The sequence below is a fragment of the Scheffersomyces stipitis genome, chromosome 5, assembly GCF_000209165.1.
Source record: "Scheffersomyces stipitis CBS 6054 chromosome 5, complete sequence".
In the NCBI taxonomy this organism is placed as follows: Eukaryota; Fungi; Ascomycota; class Pichiomycetes; order Serinales; family Debaryomycetaceae; genus Scheffersomyces; species Scheffersomyces stipitis.
In genome coordinates, this window is record NC_009045.1 from 966,601 (window position 1) to 984,529 (window position 17,929).

At 42.5% G+C, this 17,929-nt stretch overlaps 7 protein-coding genes across 7 annotated transcripts; 4 read left to right on the forward strand and 3 right to left on the reverse strand. All coding sequences in view use genetic code 12, as the record gives it.

The window, feature by feature from the left end:
* Positions 1-533: 533 nt before the first annotated feature.
* CAR1 (arginase) lies at positions 534-2,813 on the reverse strand. Its single transcript, XM_001385160.1, has 2 exons — positions 1,885-2,813; positions 534-1,611 (listed from the first exon to the last, which is right to left on the reverse strand). Exons 1-2 carry the CDS (start codon positions 1,892-1,894, stop codon positions 668-670), a joined length of 954 nt encoding a protein of 317 aa, XP_001385197.1. The 5' UTR covers positions 1,895-2,813; the 3' UTR covers positions 534-667.
* Positions 2,814-3,846: 1,033 nt separating this feature from the next.
* Positions 3,847-7,929, forward strand: PICST_84114 (hypothetical protein). Its single transcript, XM_001384818.1, has 3 exons — positions 3,847-4,822; positions 4,901-7,110; positions 7,162-7,929. The coding sequence occupies exons 1-3, from the start codon at positions 4,103-4,105 to the stop codon at positions 7,871-7,873; spliced, it is 3,642 nt and encodes a 1,213-aa protein (XP_001384855.2). The 5' UTR covers positions 3,847-4,102; the 3' UTR covers positions 7,874-7,929.
* A 373-nt stretch (positions 7,930-8,302) lies between these two features.
* PICST_60807 (sporulation deficiency) lies at positions 8,303-9,721 on the forward strand (the record flags this gene model as incomplete). Its single annotated transcript, XM_001384819.1, has 3 exons — positions 8,303-8,403; positions 8,470-8,589; positions 8,722-9,721. 3 exons carry the CDS (start codon positions 8,303-8,305, stop codon positions 9,719-9,721), a joined length of 1,221 nt encoding a protein of 406 aa, XP_001384856.2.
* Positions 9,722-10,000: 279 nt separating this feature from the next.
* SOD4.1 (mitochondrial 37S ribosomal protein RSM26) lies at positions 10,001-10,786 on the forward strand (the record flags this gene model as incomplete). Its single annotated transcript, XM_001384820.1, has 1 exon — positions 10,001-10,786. The coding sequence occupies one exon, from the start codon at positions 10,001-10,003 to the stop codon at positions 10,784-10,786; it is 786 nt and encodes a 261-aa protein (XP_001384857.1).
* Positions 10,787-11,031: 245 nt separating this feature from the next.
* On the reverse strand, positions 11,032-12,036 carry PICST_32223 (predicted protein; the record flags this gene model as incomplete). Its single annotated transcript, XM_001385161.1, has 1 exon — positions 11,032-12,036. The coding sequence occupies one exon, from the start codon at positions 12,034-12,036 to the stop codon at positions 11,032-11,034; it is 1,005 nt and encodes a 334-aa protein (XP_001385198.2).
* A 274-nt stretch (positions 12,037-12,310) lies between these two features.
* Positions 12,311-13,222, forward strand: PICST_32224 (predicted protein; the record flags this gene model as incomplete). The annotated part of the gene is made up of 1 exon (XM_001384821.1): positions 12,311-13,222. The coding sequence occupies one exon, from the start codon at positions 12,311-12,313 to the stop codon at positions 13,220-13,222; it is 912 nt and encodes a 303-aa protein (XP_001384858.2).
* Positions 13,223-15,430: 2,208 nt separating this feature from the next.
* URA7 (CTP synthase) lies at positions 15,431-17,496 on the reverse strand. Its single transcript, XM_001385162.1, has one exon. The coding sequence runs from the start codon at positions 17,290-17,292 to the stop codon at positions 15,571-15,573; it is 1,722 nt and encodes a 573-aa protein (XP_001385199.1). The 5' UTR covers positions 17,293-17,496; the 3' UTR covers positions 15,431-15,570.
* Between the last annotated feature and the right edge of the window lie 433 nt (positions 17,497-17,929).

The following is a 17,929-nucleotide window of genomic DNA, read 5'->3' on the forward strand; positions in this document are numbered from 1 at the left end:
CTGAGACCACCACTTGTATTTATACCACTCCCCTGATCCCGGTAATTACCACATCTTCCACAGCTATTTATTATCCCCCTGCACCCAGTGTAGGGGGTTCACGTTGGCTTATCTCTAAATTTGGCTTGGGTGCAAAAACCAATTTGTTCCCACACACTCCCGGCCCCTGGAAGTTGAGTGATTCCAGCTTCTTTTGCCGATGGGGAGCTTCTGTTACGGTTGCTTCTACTGGAATCTGCCAACTTCCGTTAGGCTGACATTGTTCTTCCCCACATCTTATCTTGCTTTTATCTTGCTTTATTCTATTATCTAATTAATTAGGTACAGATCATAAATACGTTGTTAGTACTACAGCACTGGTGTGTTCGTACTTTAAATTCACTTCCTTCTGGTATCCATATTTCTCTAGTAATTACGTAATAACGACTAATGAAATACGCCTGGCACTAATAAAGCCGCCCTGGATTGAAATGTTCACATTAGAACAATTTCTAAACTTCTTTTGATCCCATCTGAAACTACATTTTTTTGTTAGTTAATAATATTTGAATTAATACTATCACGCATGCATAGTTTTCGCTTTTGACCTTTGCAATCCCCGATATCAATTGATATCTTAAAGCAATCGTAATCTATTTACCTGTAATTTTAAACCAATGCCTTTGATCTACAAAAGAGTTTGACCCAAGGCACATCTACCGATGGCACAAGCTGCACTCACTGTGTCCAAGACGTGTTCTTCAGTCTCAGCCAATAACGGGTTAGTCTCCACGATATCGATAGAAGCCAACAAACCGGTTTGGGCTACATCTTCAGCAATGAACAAACCTTCTCTCAACGACAACCCACCTTCGACTCTGGTTCCTGTGGCAGGAACAAACGAAGGGTCGATGGCATCTACGTCGTACGACAAGTGAATTGGGTTCTTTCTGTCAGGGTTGACGGCATCAAGAGCCATGTCTACTACTTTTCCAATTCCGTACTTGTCGACGTGGTACATGGAGAATGCTGGGATGTTGTATTTCTTCAAGATAGCCTTTTCTCCTTCGTCGACGTCTCTTAATCCAATGTAAGCAATTTTGTTAGGCTTCAAGTTTTCAGGAACCCAGCTGAATTCGGGAGGAAACGACTCTCTGTCGATACCCATTACAAATGAGATTGGACAGCCGTGCAAGTTTCCGGAATCAGTTGTCTTTGGAGTGTTGATGTCAGCATGGGCGTCAATCCAAAGCACACATGCGTCAGGGTTGTGTTCAAGAGCAGCCGAGACAGTGGCCATACCGATGGAATGGTCTCCTCCGACTGTGATAGGCAAGCTGTCGGAATCCAAAGCGGATTTCACAGCAGTGTGAATCTTTTCGCAGCATTGCGACACAATGCTGGTGTTCTTGATTCCATACGAGTCCTTGTCGTCGGTCTTCTTCGATTCGTAGTCGGTGTTTGCCAAGGGATGGACCACAGCAGTCTCCCATCCGAGGGCTTGGGCTTGTTTCTCAAATCCGGCGTTCAAGATGTATTCTGGGCCTAACTCGACTCCTCCCTTGGGTTGGCCCCCGGAAAATGGAGCCGTGATGATGGTGGCCTTCTTGTTAGGGTGGAACTTGTATTGGACTAAAAACGTTAGTAAGTCTGCTGAAGATAAAGATCAAAAGAGTTCTACAATAGTTTGAGTTCCGGAGTTCAATCGTCGGATTTACGAATCCTGAGGTTCAATAACCGACCTCCGGTGCACAGCAATCCAACAACCAACTCCTCTCAACCTAGTTGTGTTCCATTTGGATTACGGTCACCATGACCTGGTATCCATAATGCTTAGGAAGCCAGGAGAAACTCTCTTCAGATTTGCAGTCGGCCAAAATGGGCTTCTGAGACGGATGTACTTACTTTCAGTCATTTTGTATGAATATGTAGTAATTTTAAGTGGTAAAGTAGCTTTCTTTGCTCTACTTGTGGAACGTGTATATTTCAGTTGATCTCTGTCAGAAGTCAGAATCACCAAATGGGTGTGAAGTGGGATTTGAGCTGCTTATATAGTGTTCTCTCTTGATGACGGATGGAATCTGATAACCGTGGGTGGCGGCCAGATTCAGCAGCTGACCGCGAGATCGCGTTTGCTTGAACTTAGCAGCACAGAATCCGACCTAAGCCAATAATCCGGAAGGAGAACGCGAGACTGGGGGTACTGCATACATTGCATCCATATACTCCAGTTTCACCTTAACTATGGCAACTACAGCCCTGGGACCGTTGGCCGTGAATGGACGCTAAAGTCAAGAGAAAGAGAGCAGAGGTAGCTCTGGCGCAGGAGGCTGTACCGGACTGACTTTGCGGTACGGATCCTTTACGTGTCCCCCGCTTTTAGTGCCTTACAGTGCGATTCTGAGCTCGTGGTGTAGTTCTCTTGCCATAGAATCGCTTCCAGAATGGTACGGACTCTGTTCTGGCACTGGTGGAAATATCGGAATCCGAAGCGGAATTGTCAGCTCGAAGTTTGGCCAAAGCATGACTTGGTAAGAATGAAAGCTCAGAAAGAAGATGATCTTGTGGTTTTGGTTTAATCGGTTGGTTTGTTCGTTTGTTCGTTTGCTGAGATGAGCTGTGTTTCCGTCTATAGCCGAGCTACATACTGAAATATTCGTGATCTCACTAGCAGATCTTGAAAACATAAATAGTTACAAAAGTGGTAACATTCGTGGGGTACTCTGGTAGAGTCCGTTTCTACAGTAGTTGTACTTTGTGAAACGATGACCAGAGTTCAGAAAAATGACGGAACCGGAATGACCATATTGGTTTGTTCAATGGCATCGCAAATACGATTCTGGGGTTCATACCGGCAAAAATAGAAGTAGCAGAGGTTTTGGAAGCGTACAATATCTTCAAGTTGGTTTCTACACGCTGCCACAGCCAATGCAAGCATTTCCGGAGAGAAATTGAAGAGCATGGCGTAGTTCTATGTCTTAACTGTGTGGAGCGGTCCCGGTGCTTTCCAGGGTTTTTCGAGCAGGCACAAACCTGAGCACTGATAAAGAAGAGAAGGTTCTCCGCTCGTGTGACATCTTACTCGGTCCGGTGGCTTTGATCTCCTTCTCGAGTCAATGAGTGGTTGTTTTATCCGTTTTTGTCGGCTAGAGACAACTTCCGCTACATAATTCAATTATTTGGCCAGGAAAGATTTTCGCAGTCGAAGTAGTTTCAGGCGGGTCAATTTTTGAAGAGATTGTAGCAAAAAATGTCCGAGTAACTGACATGAAGACCTAGCCTAGTAGGCCTGTAGCAGATATTTAGGAAATGTCAGAAAGCGGAAGCAATATGGTAGTTTGACTGGAGAGACTTTAGCAGAGTGAAGTTGAATACGCCAAATTCCTAAAAATATGTTAGCAGAATGAAACAATACAGATTAGATTCCGCAGAAGACTGTAATCTGCAAAAAATGCGATGACAGTGCCAGAATGCGAATTGTAAAATATTTTTGAGTCAACCGTTGCATACTTAAAGTTTAAACACCAGTCACCAGCGCCGGAGGTTTGACATCATTTGTTTGACATGGCTTTTTCCAATTTGACTTCAAACAGCAATTGATCAAAAGATATAGGCTATTGGCCTATAGTTCTCATATTGAACGGCTAGTTACAACTTATACTCTTTGTTGTGCAAGTTACTTCAATTGGGAATTCCCGTTTGTGTCTGTCTCGTTTTAGTTAAAACTCCCGCATGCCACACGTGCAGCGGTAACAATTGCAAAATATAAAATATTTCCCCAGACAGACATCGTCCATCGCAGACAGTTATAATTTAAATAGAGCCGACAGAAGCCAGTTGTTCTATTCTGGCTACGTTACAGCGACAAAAAGTCTCGTTCGACCCAACCTACTGATTTGGCTATCGGACGGACAGTCGTGGTGAACATACTGTTGAGAGCACCTTGACAGACAGCTTACATAGATTAAAGCATCCGACAGACACATTTCCGGTCCGTTGGTTAGCATTTAATTATTGATCAATTTTTGATTCCGAGTCAGAGGGGCTGCAGTTGCAGTTGCGCTGTCTGAATATCACCTAGATCTTATCAATTGACAGACAGAAACTTAAACAAACTGAAAAAATGAAGTTTGGGAAGACTTTTGTCTCCCACCAGATTCCAGAATGGTCCATCTACTACATGAACTACAAGCACTTGAAGAAAATCGTCAAGGACATCGACAGTGTGGTGGAACAGCTTGAAACTCCTGCTGCAGACACTGCTGACACGGCAGAAATCATTGGGCAGGTGTTGTCCCAGTTCTTCTTTGAACTAGACAGAGACATCGAAAGAGTGTCCGACTTCTACGACACCAAGTTCAATGAATACCAGAGACGGTTGGTGAAAATTGTCCAAGTGTTGGGTTACCAAGATGGTTCGGTTCTGGGCCAATTGGAGTCAAATGATGAGTTGGAAGAAATCTACTCTATCTTGCTTGAATTGAGGCTGATTTTCCGCAGCTTGAAATGGTACGGAGAACTCAATCATCGTGGATTTGTCAAGATCTTGAAGAAACTCGATAAAAAGTTGACTACTTTGTTAGAAGATACGAAGACCGACAATTTGAGCACTGACAAACGTGCCTTTGATATTTCCAACCATAACAGAGAAACATACTTGTCTACAAGAGTCAATGCATTGCCATTCGCCAACGAGTTAGAGTTGCATCTGTGTTTAGACACCATTTCCAGCATTCTCCAGTTGTTAGGAGAAGCTCAAGATAGAGTTGAAGTCGTTGATGAAGAGAAACAGCTCAAGGAGCCCAACGAAACTCTTTCGAAGGACTTTGATTTCCTCAAAATAGTGCCTCAGAGAAGAACCTCCTTCGACCAAGTCTTTTTAGAGAACTACTACGAACTCATCCATAAAGATGATGCTAAGCTGTTGAACCAGAAACTCGCTTCGAGTACCCTTACGCTCAAGTTCTTGATTTCGTTGTTGAACAAAGCAGCAGGAGCCAATTCTACTGCTTGTATCGACGAGATCTTCAACTATCTTGATAATTACGTGGAAAAACACCCAGAGTCACCCAACTTACTCTTTGACCAGCTGGATATCTCAGGTAGAAACTTCTTTCACCAACACATTATTCTGTTGGGTAAGAAGCAGGCTCTGAAAGAACAGAAGCTCACGCCTGGTGAATCCTCGGACATTTCTAGATTCGTACTGTTGGGAAATGAAGACAACGACAATGACGCTGAAGATGTCTCGGGCTTGTGCTACATTCTCAAGCGTTTAGACGCTACTAACGCTACCCCCATCAAGCCTCTTTTGATCTCAAAGGATAACTACAACCGTACTCCGCTCCATTACTCAGCACAGTACGGGCTCAAGACGGCTACAAATGTGCTTTTGGGGTATTTAGCCAACTGGGGCTTGATCGATATTACCGTATCTATAGATGATGTCAGCTTTTGGGGAGATCAGGAAGGATTGACTCCTCTTCATTTGTCTATCATGGGCAAGCATCCCAAGACTACTGAGAACTTGATCATTTACAACTCTGCTAACAGATTGGCCTGCCCGGATTTGATTCTTCTCGCTGTGCGTTTAAACTCGTCACAGATCTTGTCTCTGTTGATCAGCCAGGGAAAAATCGATATCAACTATACAGATGTAGAACACCACAACGAGACTGCACTTTATATGGCTGCCAAGTTAAATCTTGTTAGTTTGGTCAAATACTTGCTTGAAAATGGTGCCGATACTGAGTTGGGAGAGTCTGTATATGGCTGGACACCGATCTTCATTGCTGCTTGTGACGGCTTTACAGAAGTTGTTCAAGCGCTTCTAGACCACAATTGCCAGTACGACATCGTCGATGACTCAGGTTGGCTTCCAATGGAACACGCTTGTCTCAGAGGGCATTTGCCAGTTGCTGATATGCTCAAACCGGCCGAGGACAAGTTGTTGTTGTACGATATGTACCATCCGGAAAATAACATGGCCAGAACAGCATCATTGGCAGCTTCTCCGGTGATTAAAAGTGCCAGTGCTAGTTCAGATATCGTCTCCACTCTGTCCATAGACAGATTACCCGAGACTTCTGGTTCTAAGATCGTCATGACTGAAGTGTATAAGCTGTTGAGAAACAAGTCGAATTCGTCTATTGGTGGAGGAACGGGCCGTTCTAAGTCACCTTCCAAACGGTTCAAGAAAGTCAAGGCAATCAAGTCATTCGGGCACAAATTCTTGGATTCCGACGAGCTGGTTATCCTCATTACTCTTGGTACCACAGACTTGAGAGACAATTCTCCACCTGTAGAACTCAGCCAAATTCCACTTGCAAAGAGCTTCTCCACTGAGTTGGACACGGCCTTATCATTGCAGATCACCTGCAAAAATAGATTGACCAACAAACCTGTTGAACCACCTGTCATTGTAGACCTTCCTTTAGAAGACCATCATGGGTCTGCTACGGATCCAATCCTGTTCACATTGACTGGAGGTTTGACTCCTGATACTGTGCTTGTTCTGTTTGATTTGATTCCAACGTACCAGGTCACTGATTCGCGCAAGGGCACAACCTTAGGTAGAGGTGTAGCCTTATTGAAGGACGCTTACACCAAGGTAGGACCCAATTTGCGTTCTCTCAATAACAGTATCAACGTCCCTATTCTTGAGCTGAGCACTCTTGATGTGTTGGGACACGTAAGATTCGAATATCTCTGTGTCAAATCGTTTTCCCACAAGCATATGTCGATTGGTCGTTCCGATACGTACTGGAAGCAGCTTGTTTCCACTAGAGTCATTGGCCACAGAGGTTTGGGTAAAAATGAGTCTGGAAGAAAGTCGTTGCAGTTGGGTGAAAACACTGTGGAGTCGTTTGTTGCTGCTGCTTCTTTAGGTGCAGCTTATGTCGAGTTTGATGTGCAATTGACCAAGGACTACGTGCCTGTTGTCTACCACGACTTCTTGGTAGCTGAATCTGGTGTAGACATTCCCATGCATTCTCTTACAGCAGAACAATTCTTGGGACTTAGTGAATACCATCAGCATGATGAACAGAAGAGTGTGAAGAAGGACTTCTCAATGGACGACGCAGCTATCTCAAAATCAGCTAGACCCAGAGCCAAGTCTTCCCACCAATTGTCTAACTTAGGATTTCAGATTACTCCTACAACTCCATTGGTTCCAGACAGCGAAAGAGCTAAGGATGACATCAAAGACAACGATGGCAGCGACCATCTCCACCGTAGAATGAAGTTGACTAAGACTTGGAAAGACAAGGGATTCAAAGGTAATGCCCGAGGTTTGTCAGTTGCATCTAATTTCGTTACTTTGAAGGAGCTATTCAAGAAGGTTCCTAAGAGCGCTGGATTCAATATAGAGTTGAAGTACCCAATGTTGGACGAAGCTGAACAGGAGCTGATGGGCGAAATCGCGTTGGATATGAACCACTACTGTGACTCGATCTTGAAGGTGATTTACGACGAGAATTTGAACGGCAGAGATATCTTGTTTTCGTCGTTCCACCCGGACATCTGTGTTTTCATGTCGTTGAAGCAACCCACTATTCCAATTTTGTTCTTGACAGAAGCTGGAACAGCTCCAATGGCTGACATCAGAGCTTCTTCTCTCCAAAATGCCATTAGATTCTCTAAGAAGTGGAACCTTTTGGGTATCGTTTCCGCTGCTGGAGCGTTGGTCAAAACCCCCAGATTGACCCAAGTGGTCAAGTCAAGTGGTTTGGTGTGTGTAACCTACGGAACACAGAACAACGATCCAAAGTTGGCCAAGATACAAATGAAGGCAGGTGTCGACGCCGTGATCGTTGATAGCGTGTTGGCTGTAAGAGAAGGGTTGCGTCAGGACGTAAAAGACTTGGACGACTCTGGATCGAGCCTGAACTAGGAAAGTGACGATAGATAGATATTAGAATAAAATTAATAAAAGAATCAATGAATTGCATAGCATTTTAAGGTGAAGATAATGGCTGCGAAAAGTAGAAACCCAATTTTCTTAACATATGAAAAAGAGAAGAAAACTGAAATGCTCTGCATAATACATAAATGTGTGAGAATTCTATAGTAGTGTGTCTCTTTCTTCTGACTGTCACCATCCTTTTCAATCTTGTTCTACTTTTGGTACCGTGATCAAAAGGCACTGTAATCAGATATGGGCCAATTCCCACGACATTAAACACAATCAATACAAATGTCGCAAGATCATAATAAATGTCGTGCAGTTTTCATATTAAGCGTACTACTTTCCTTCTCCATTATTCGGAGACTACTCTACAACTCCTTCATCTTTGAGTAGCGACACTTTTCACGGCTTACAATGTCCCATCCGACACAGAATACCACCAACGACATCCTGCTGCTGTCTGACTCGTCCAGTACGTCCGATACTGCGTCCAATGCGTTGTCTGCTTCTTCTGCGTCTTCGTCAGTGTCTAATTCTACATCTGCGGTCTTCGCGAAACCAGTTAATGTCAGACTGGCCAGACACGGACTTCAGGCCGTTCATGTCAATGCCGCCAGAGAAATGGTCAGTCTCCATACCAGGGGTCGATTGCCTCCTGGGATTCAGCATCCGATAGCTGCCGGGCTGTCTTCTTCAGTTTCGTCAAAGTCGTCGTTAATGTCAAAATCGTCAGAATTGTCAAAATCGTCCATTTCCTCGAATTCAGTGTCATGCTCCACAATATCAAAAAATACCAATGCAGAAACATCAGGACTTGCGTCTGCACCTATGAGCAGCTCATTTGTCGGGTCTGCGTCTTCTGTATCAGCTTCCTTTGCTGCAAAAGTGTCGGTTCCAGCAAATTCACACCAGGGCCAGTGCAACAACCCACAATGTGAACATTGTGGCCAGGTGATAATACCGTCACCAGCGGCATCGTATCCACTTGAAGATAGGCCGTCTATAACCATAAACAATTGGAGCATCTTTACGCAAAAAAGACCAATTTTAAACTCGGCAGAATTGGACTATTTGAGTGAAAATCGCTTCGACTTCCCACTACCGGAAATGATCTTTGGCAATAATGTTGTGAAGATTGTAAATGACACCACAGGAGAAGCAATTGAGTTTAATGCTCTTGATGCTCTTGACTCGTTGGAAGACGACTGTAAGTTGAAAGTGAGCTATCACCAAGAATGGCTCAACTCGCGACGTTCAAAACAATCTCTGCTGTCTGAAAAATCGGAAAAAGCTCTTAAGGAAAACTCAACGAGAGATCTCAAGACGTTCACAGACAACTTGGATACGCTAAAACCGTACGACTGGACATATTCGCCCAACTACAAGGGCACAGAAACCAACTTGACATTGTACGAAACCACAGAAGAGATTCCTGTGAAAAAGCTACTTCAGCCAGATCCCATTCTTTTCTTCGACGAGTCGATACTTTTTGAGGACGAACTTGGTGATAACGGCATTCTGATGCTTCTGACCAAAATTCGGGTGATGCCTGGATGCCTTTTGTTGTTGTGTCGGTTCTTCCTTCGAATCGACAATGTAATTTTCAGAGTAAGAGACACGAGAGTGTTCATAGACTTTGAGACGAATCTTCTTTTACGAGAGCACAAGGAACAAGAATATCCTTACGACGATCTTTTCAAGAAGATCACTACTTCTAAAAACGCCAACACTAACGACCCCAAAAAGCTCTTGCGGGACACCAATTGGGTGTCGCAGAATATTCCTGTAGTCAGAACAATTCGAGAAACGAACCAAAAGCCGGAATCTGTCTAAAGAATTTTAGAAAAATATGCTGCTGGTTGCAGTGTATACAAGGGAGAGGTATGGAAGACTAGTATAGAGTATTGATATGGAAATAGCAATTAACATTTACATCTGCAAATTGAGTGAAGATCACATTGTTACGACATTCTCTAGATTGATAGCAAGAAGTAACCCGAGAAGTATTTATATGCAGGCGTTTTGTGGATGTCGCAGTATGAAAAGTTTCATAAAAATTAATGAAAAATTACATGAACCAAGGATTTCTCGTCACATAACCATATTATGTCGATGTTTTGCAAGGGAACACGCCATACAATTGGACAGACGGCGTTTGGCATTGTGCGCCGTGGTCTTCACCAAGTTCCCGTTTTAAAAAATCAAACAAAATTTGCCCAATCTGGAATTGAAGGACTCTACTCAGCCAAAGGCTTCAACAGTATCTGGACAGAATACCAGAAGTACTTGACGTTGAACTTGACGTTGCACACAAATGGCACAGAGAATGAGCTCAAGACTCCATACCAGATTTTGCTCCACACAGCCAAACAGACAACTGAACAACATATTTTCCACTACGCTTCCCAGGCTCACAATAATCACTTCTTTGTAGAACAGCTTACAGACAAAGAGGAAGCTGCCAAGACCAGACCGTCACGTTTATTGATGGAAAAGCTTGCTTATGAAGACATTTCCGACGTAGAGACTTTCCGAGACAGAATGCTCCTTTTAGCGGACTCCTCGTTTGGCCAGGGCTGGGTGTTCCTTGTAGAAAGACCAGATAAGTCGTTGAAGGTTGTGAGATGCAACAACGATGGTACACCTTACTACTACGGCAAAAACCAGTCGTTGGACTTGAATGGTGGAGTTGATGAGGGCAGTTTCGAGTACTTGAACAAGTTGAACGAAAGAGCTGCAGAGGGTGAAAGAGACTACTCTCTTCCAATCTTGGCAATCAACTGCTGGGAACATGCCTACATCACTGATTACGGGGTTTCGGGAAAAGCTGACTACTTGACCAATATGTGGGAATGCATCAACTGGGACGTAGTGAACAAGAGACTTTTCCAGATCTAAGAAATCATTACTTGTAAATAGACACGCAATATAGTAGTACACTACATAATAGTACGATCAGACAGAAAAGTGTAATTTTTGAACTTCGTGAAGTTCAAAATTAGGTAGTCATTTCATTCGTTGGTATTATATTTTATGCTATAATTGATGCCAGTTATCATTCTTTAACCAGAATGATATTATGTTTCATTATCGTTTCGTTTTCTTTCATATGTTCGCATATGTGTTCTGTTATTCTCATGAATTTATAGCTCATCAAACTCTAACAATATCAAGTCGCGATCACTGTAACTGCCGATGTTCTCAACATTCACCAACAGCTGGTATTTCTCCAACTTCTCGGCCAACTTCTCACAGTCCTTTATAATGTCAAACAAACTACTATCACTATACCAATTCACAGGCAAACTGGCAACAAAGGACGGCAAGAAATCACACATTTTCAGAAGGTAGTTCCATTTCTTCACTACGCCTACATACGCTTCTCTCACTTGTGATAATTCCCTAGTTGTCACGCTGCTATCATTTTCAAGCAGGTCCTCTTTTGTCTTTGTCAAAGCGTTGCTTTTATCTAACAATTTTCCATTTGCCACTTTCAATTGAAGTAGTTTCGGTTTCAACTCGTCTATGAGAAGTTTATTAAAATCATTTTCCAACTTGGCACATTCTGCATCAGCATCTACATTCTTTTGGAACTCGTCCATCACAGTGAAAACCAACCCCTGCCTGCCCTTTTTGCCTTCCCGCACCAGAAACAAGTCGTCCAAGTTGTCTAGCATGGCTAGCTCCGAGAGTGTCATGTCTTCATTGGCCAGATGAATCACGTGGAGAATCGGAAGCCAGCTCTGGAGATAACTATTTAGTACTGAATTGGTTTTAAATGAAGAATTCTGATCTCGCAAGAACTCTTCAAGTGTATCTGGCCTTATTGTGGCCATTTCGGAGACAATCTCGTTGTATTTGCGATTGATTTCCAGCTCTGAAGCCTTCTGCAATTCTGCGAGTTTCGAAAGATATAGTAAATGATTGGTTTTGGTAGAAAGTTCGCTGTAAAGAGTTACATATTCCGCTTCTGTGTCATGAACATTTTGAGTATTCTGGTTTCGACTATTGCCTTTGCTATTGTGACTATTATTGACAATTTTCTGGTGTTTGTTATTTGTAGTTACGGATGGAATCCCATACTGATGCGACAAGATCATCGTGGATGCAAGAAGCTGATCACCTGCTCTTGACAATTCCTCCGACATATCGTCTTTTAAGTTCTGCTAAATCTTGAGTGTTAGAGTCACAATTGATATTTCTAGACAAACAAAAGAAGAAGAATGTAGTGGAATTAAAGAATAAACTAGCCAAAATCACTATTTACTTTTCATATAGATCACGTGAATTTCTCAAATTATCACCAGAGTCGTGTGTGATCCAATATCACCAACATATTTTTGCCATAGTTAAGAAAGAAGGATCTAAAACATCTGGTAGTTGTTCTTTTCTACACTTTTCCACCTATATCTGTCCGTTGTTATGTCTGACGTGTTATTGGCCAAGAACAGGCTTCTTGTGATTTCGTCTTCGGGCGCTTTTGCCAACTTCAACCCATTGCAATTGCAAGGTGTCTACGATGAATTAGATACTTTCCTCACTGGTCACGGCGACAGCTTGGACTCCATTGAATTGTTTACTTTGTACGAATTGCAGTTCTACTTGCTGGTTATGACTAATCACGACATCAAAGCCAAATCTATCCTCGATCGCTTGTTGGATCAGTTTGGTTCTAACAAAAAGTCCCAGAGAATCAAACTCCTACAGAGTATATATCTAGAGGCAGTTGGCGAAAAGGCAGCTGCCACAAAGCTCTTGGAGCAGAATATGGACGAGACATTGTTACTGCGTCGTTTGGTGACTTTTACTAGGAATAATGAAAACGAAGCTGACAACGAAGAGTATATTTCTACATTGAACTTCTACCTAAATCTACTGCCCTCGGATTTGGTTGCATGGGCAGAGTTGGCCCACGAGTACACGAGATCAGGCCACTACGACAAAGCTGTTTTCTGCTATAAGGAAATCTTGCTCCAAGAACCACACGCTTATCCCATCTTCTATCAGGTAGGTTTGAACTACTATTACCAATTCTTGCAAGAAGAACGTAACTTGAAAACTGACAAAAAGGATAAAATTGTAGAAATGACCCAACTTTTGTCGTATTCCAGAGATAACTTCTTGCGGAGTATCGAGATATGCGATGTTTACTCCTTGTCGTGGGTTGGATTGTATGCTCTTACGGGATTGAAGTTCAATGACAAGTTGGCAAAGGTCAAAGAAGTCTCTGGTTATTTGGCTAAAAATGACAAATTGAGAGAACTCAGTGAAAAGAAAATCAAGCAGTTGTTGCCAGAGCAAGACTTGGCCGAAGTTTTGTTGCAATTGAAGTAATGAATAGATGAGAATTGATGTTAATGAGATTTGTAAAATGAGCAATTTGCTACTGAAATTCACTTTCAATTTCACTTGGTTCTCAAATTCATTTACAATCAACTGTTCTATTCAATTCAAATAAAACGTGTCACAAGAAAAGATGTTAAGGCAATAGAAATATCAATAAAGTCTCATTTCTCGAATTAATTGAATTCGATTGATTCAATTGATCAATTGATCAATTGATTTCGAAGCTACAATCATCCACATCTAACAATTTTAGCAATACTGTGTATTAGCATATATAAGTAGTCCAGACTATGCTGGCTACAATATCAAGTCATAACTTAACAACAATCCACTTCTGGATTGTCTCTCTCTTCTCTGCTATCATCTTATAGATCATCATGTAGATGGCCCTTACTTCTTAGTGCCGCATGTGCAGGTAGAAGAAGAAGAGCACTTGCAGTCGGCACCGCAGTCGCAGCCCTTAGTTTCACTGGAGTTAACTGGGAAGAACATTGTAGTAATAGAAGTCAATTGGTGTGTATCGATTAAACTTATCTGTAATCTGATAAGGAAAGAAGTGAGAAAAGAGTTGAAATCAGGGGGGAACGAGTTCTTTATATATGCATGCGGACCATATCCGAGGGCGTGGGACTTACTAAAACCGGTCATGCGTTGCGTAGGCGCCGACAGCGAAAATCTCGTATCAGATGGTTTTCCATGCATGTTATTGGCTGCAAGCCAAAAAGTGTCTGCGGAGTTTTTGCTGCCAGTTGTGTAGAGCAGACACTCAAATGGCAACGAAGCCCTGTTTTGGTCAGTTGCGGTAATTTCGCCAGACTCAGTGGGCAGACCGTCTGCACCATTTCTTCACTTACAGACGGGCTTTGCCGACGTACGTTATTTTCGCTGCAGTTCCGAATTCGGCAATGGCAAAGAAGTTGCAACTCCTGGTGATTGGAAATTTTGGATACTTGAATTCAGATAAAGAAGCCAGACAACTTTCTATTTTTTGCAGAACATTCTGGAAGAGGCCGTGAGACTCTGTCGATTTCTTTTTTGGTAATTTTGCGGCAATTTTGCTGTCAATGGCGCAGAATTTCTCCTATTCAACATTGCGCAACTATCAGCCAAGTAACCATCCGGTAGAAGACACAAATAGTAAAGTCTGCTCATGGTGATCTACAAAATCTTCAGATGACAACCCTCCTCTCTCAAATCAAGGGTTCTTCTCCTCCCGCGTAATCTTGTCCTTTTTGCATCTGATAGGCTAATATTTCCGTAATAGTGTCCAGGGCTCCAGATAAAGAATTTTGCAGCCGTGGTGTTCCACGGAGCCTAAGCACATGGCCCTAGTTGTCACAGACGCGTAGTACAGATACTGTCACTACCGTCTGAAGCGTTTCAGTTGCATTTGTCAGCTGATTCGATCTACTAATCTTGTTAGGAAAGCCATATATTTCATAAATAGATAGATATAGAAACAAACACAAAGTGTGTCATTTGAACACACGAACTCCTCCAAACACCGTATACAACACCATCTCAAAAACGCCTCTCATACAACACAAACGAAATACCAAAACCATAAAGAAGTCTTCCGGGGCCAGCAGTTCACTTCTTGGTGCAACAACCAGTTTTATTTGCACAGCATTCGCAATCACAATTTGCCAAACGAGTGCACAGCTTGCATTCGCAAGTCAGGACTTCGCTGTAATTAATCAAGTTATAAGACATATTGATGTAAGAAAAGAGTTTGTAAATTGTACTGCAGTAGACAATCGATATATAGGAAGAAGATGGAAAAATTGCAAACAAAAAGTAGGGAAATTCGTCTCGTATTTATAGTTTTCGTAAGCGACATGCAACCTGTTCTCAAGGCGATAAGGAATTTTTCGCAGCCGTGGAACACCACGGTGTAGCGGGGTAAGCCAGTGAACTTGATTTAAACAATTGAAGAAACCTCTCAACATTGAGAAAACGTTAATATACTGAAAGAGCATGACATCACAAAGGGGCCCAAATTATCAGAGCAAGAAGAGTTGTCAAAATCATCAAAAAATGCTACTTCAATTTGGAAAAATTGGGTAATAAATGTAAGAATCCACAAAACTCTACAACAAAAAAACGGCATAGTGCAAATTACAACAGCACTATATAGATATCTCTTGAGCCCGTAAGGTAGAGCAGCTTGGTCTACTGTGTGCGGAGGGGTTCTGTGTTTCAGGATTTGTGTATTAGTTAATTATGTACGAGATTATGCAATGGACATCCTGCTTTCCTAAATAAAGAAGAATGTATGAGTAAGTAAGAAACAACAAGAATAATGACAAAAAGATGACAAAAAGATAAGAAGTCTACTAGAACTCACCTTTGTAGTTCAAGTCGTCTCTGGCTAAGACGTCTTCCAAGATACCAGCAGAGGCGGCAACCAAACCAAGGAAAGGTCTCGATGGATCCAAAACCTTTGACAAGTATTCGGGGTGGTATTGGGTACCACAGAAGAACTTGTGGCCCTTCAATTCAATCATTTCCATTCTGGTTTCAGTCTCGTCCTTACCGATGAACTTCAAGCCAGCAGCTTCGATCTGGTCGATCAATTTGGGGTTGACTTCGTATCTGTGTCTGTGTCTTTCGTACACAGCATCAGCACCACCATACAACTGTCTCAACTTCGACCATTCGGTGTCCTTGACAAACTTGGTCGAGTGGATACCCAATCTCATGGTACCACCCAACTTGACCTGGTCTACATCTGGCATGTATACTACAGCAGCAGTGGCCTCATCTAAGTTAGGGTCAAACTCCATAGAAGATGTTCCCTCAATGCCCAAGACGTTTCTGGCCTGTTCAATGACAGCAATCTGCAAACCCAAACATACACCCAAGTATGGTACATCGTTTTCACGTGCGTACTTGGCAGCGGCAATCATACCTTCAATACCACGCGAGCCAAAACCTCCTGGAACCAAGATCCCATCAGCCTGACAGACAAAGTGCCATGCCTTGTGGTATTGGGACAAGTTAGCGACCTTGGTTTCCTCTTCCAAGTCGGATGATTCAACCCATTCGATCTTCAACCTTCTGTGACATCTCATTGAAGAGTGTTCCAACGACTTGATCACAGACAAGTATGAGTCCTTCAAGTGTGTGTACTTGCCCACAAGTGCAATGGTTACGGTCTCGAACGATCTGTCGTGGCTACTGGTCAAAAGTCTCCATTTGGTCAATAACTTTTCACCCTTGTCCAAAGAGTCCTGAGGAATTTCACCAATAGTCAACTTCTTGGTTAAATACTTCATCATTCTCTGCTCCTTCAAGAGCAATGGAACGTGATAGGTAGAGTTGACATCATGAACGGCAATAACTTGCTCAGGACCTACGTGGCAAAACATTCCGATTTTCTCAATCGTTGCTACTTCCAACTCTTCTTGACATCTACAGGCAATCATGTCAGGAGTCAAACCCAACGATCTCAAGTCTTTGATGGCAGCTTGGGTTGGTTTAGTTTTTTGCTCTCCGTGAATGACGGGAACCAACGAAACATGGATCAAGGCAAAGTTGTCTACACCTACACGGAATTGAAACTGTCTTAAAGCTTCAACAAAAGGAGCACTCTCAATGTCTCCTACAGTACCACCCAATTCGATAATACAGATTTCAGGCTCCAACCCTGTGTCGTCTACAGGAATCTTCGCTACGCGTTCAATCCAGTCCTGGATCGCGTTGGTGATGTGTGGAACTACCTGAACCGTCTTTCCCAAGTAATCACCATTTCTTTCCTTCTCGATCACGTGTGAGTAGATCTTACCAGTAGTAATGTTATGGTTTCTGGTCAAAGTGATGTTCAAGTATCTTTCGTAGTTACCCAAATCCAAATCGACTTCACCTCCGTCGTTCAAAACAAAACATTCGCCGTGTTCCAAAGGCGACATCGTACCAGCGTCAATGTTCATGTAGGGATCGATCTTGATGGAAGTAACTCTCAAGCCCAAAGTCTTGAACAACAAACCGGTGGAAGAAGCTAAAACACCCTTACCGATCCCGGAAATGACACCACCAGACACAACAACGTACTTCATTGTAATTTTTGGTCAAAAAGGATTAAGAGGAAAACGCAGAAAAAAGGTAGGAAGATGTTAAGGGTATAGAATTGAGACACGTAATGTGGATTTCAAAGCTATACGATTTTTTTTAGCACTATGGATTCAGTGTAGTCAGGAAACTTGTTTTTTCCTATACCTATACGTTTATAGACGGTTCTATAGATATGCCCTCTTAAATGCTATATTTAAGCGGGAAGAAGAGAAGGGAAATGTTTTGAAATTTTTTTGAAATATTTCTCTGTTTAAATGGGATGAGCACCGCGTCGTGGACTGCCCGAATCGGCAGGATGTGCAACGGCGCTCCGTATAAGTAGCGAGGACTTTGCTGCAAGATCCATACCGCAAATTGGGTGCAAAATTTGAATGAAATATACTTTCAGTCCAACTAGGGTTGTCATCTTGCCTCTATCTGTTCTCTCTTAGAGAAGGAAAAGCAAAGTAAGTAGATTTCAATTGAATAGAGAAATAACGAAAGAGAATTTTGTGTACTGCACTATAATCCCTGCTGATTTAGCTCTCTAGCATTTTCCTTTGTTGGATTCACTCCGTGCTACCACTTACTTTCAATTTCCACCCTAGGTATGCCGTTAAAGTCAATATTTACTTTTAAGAT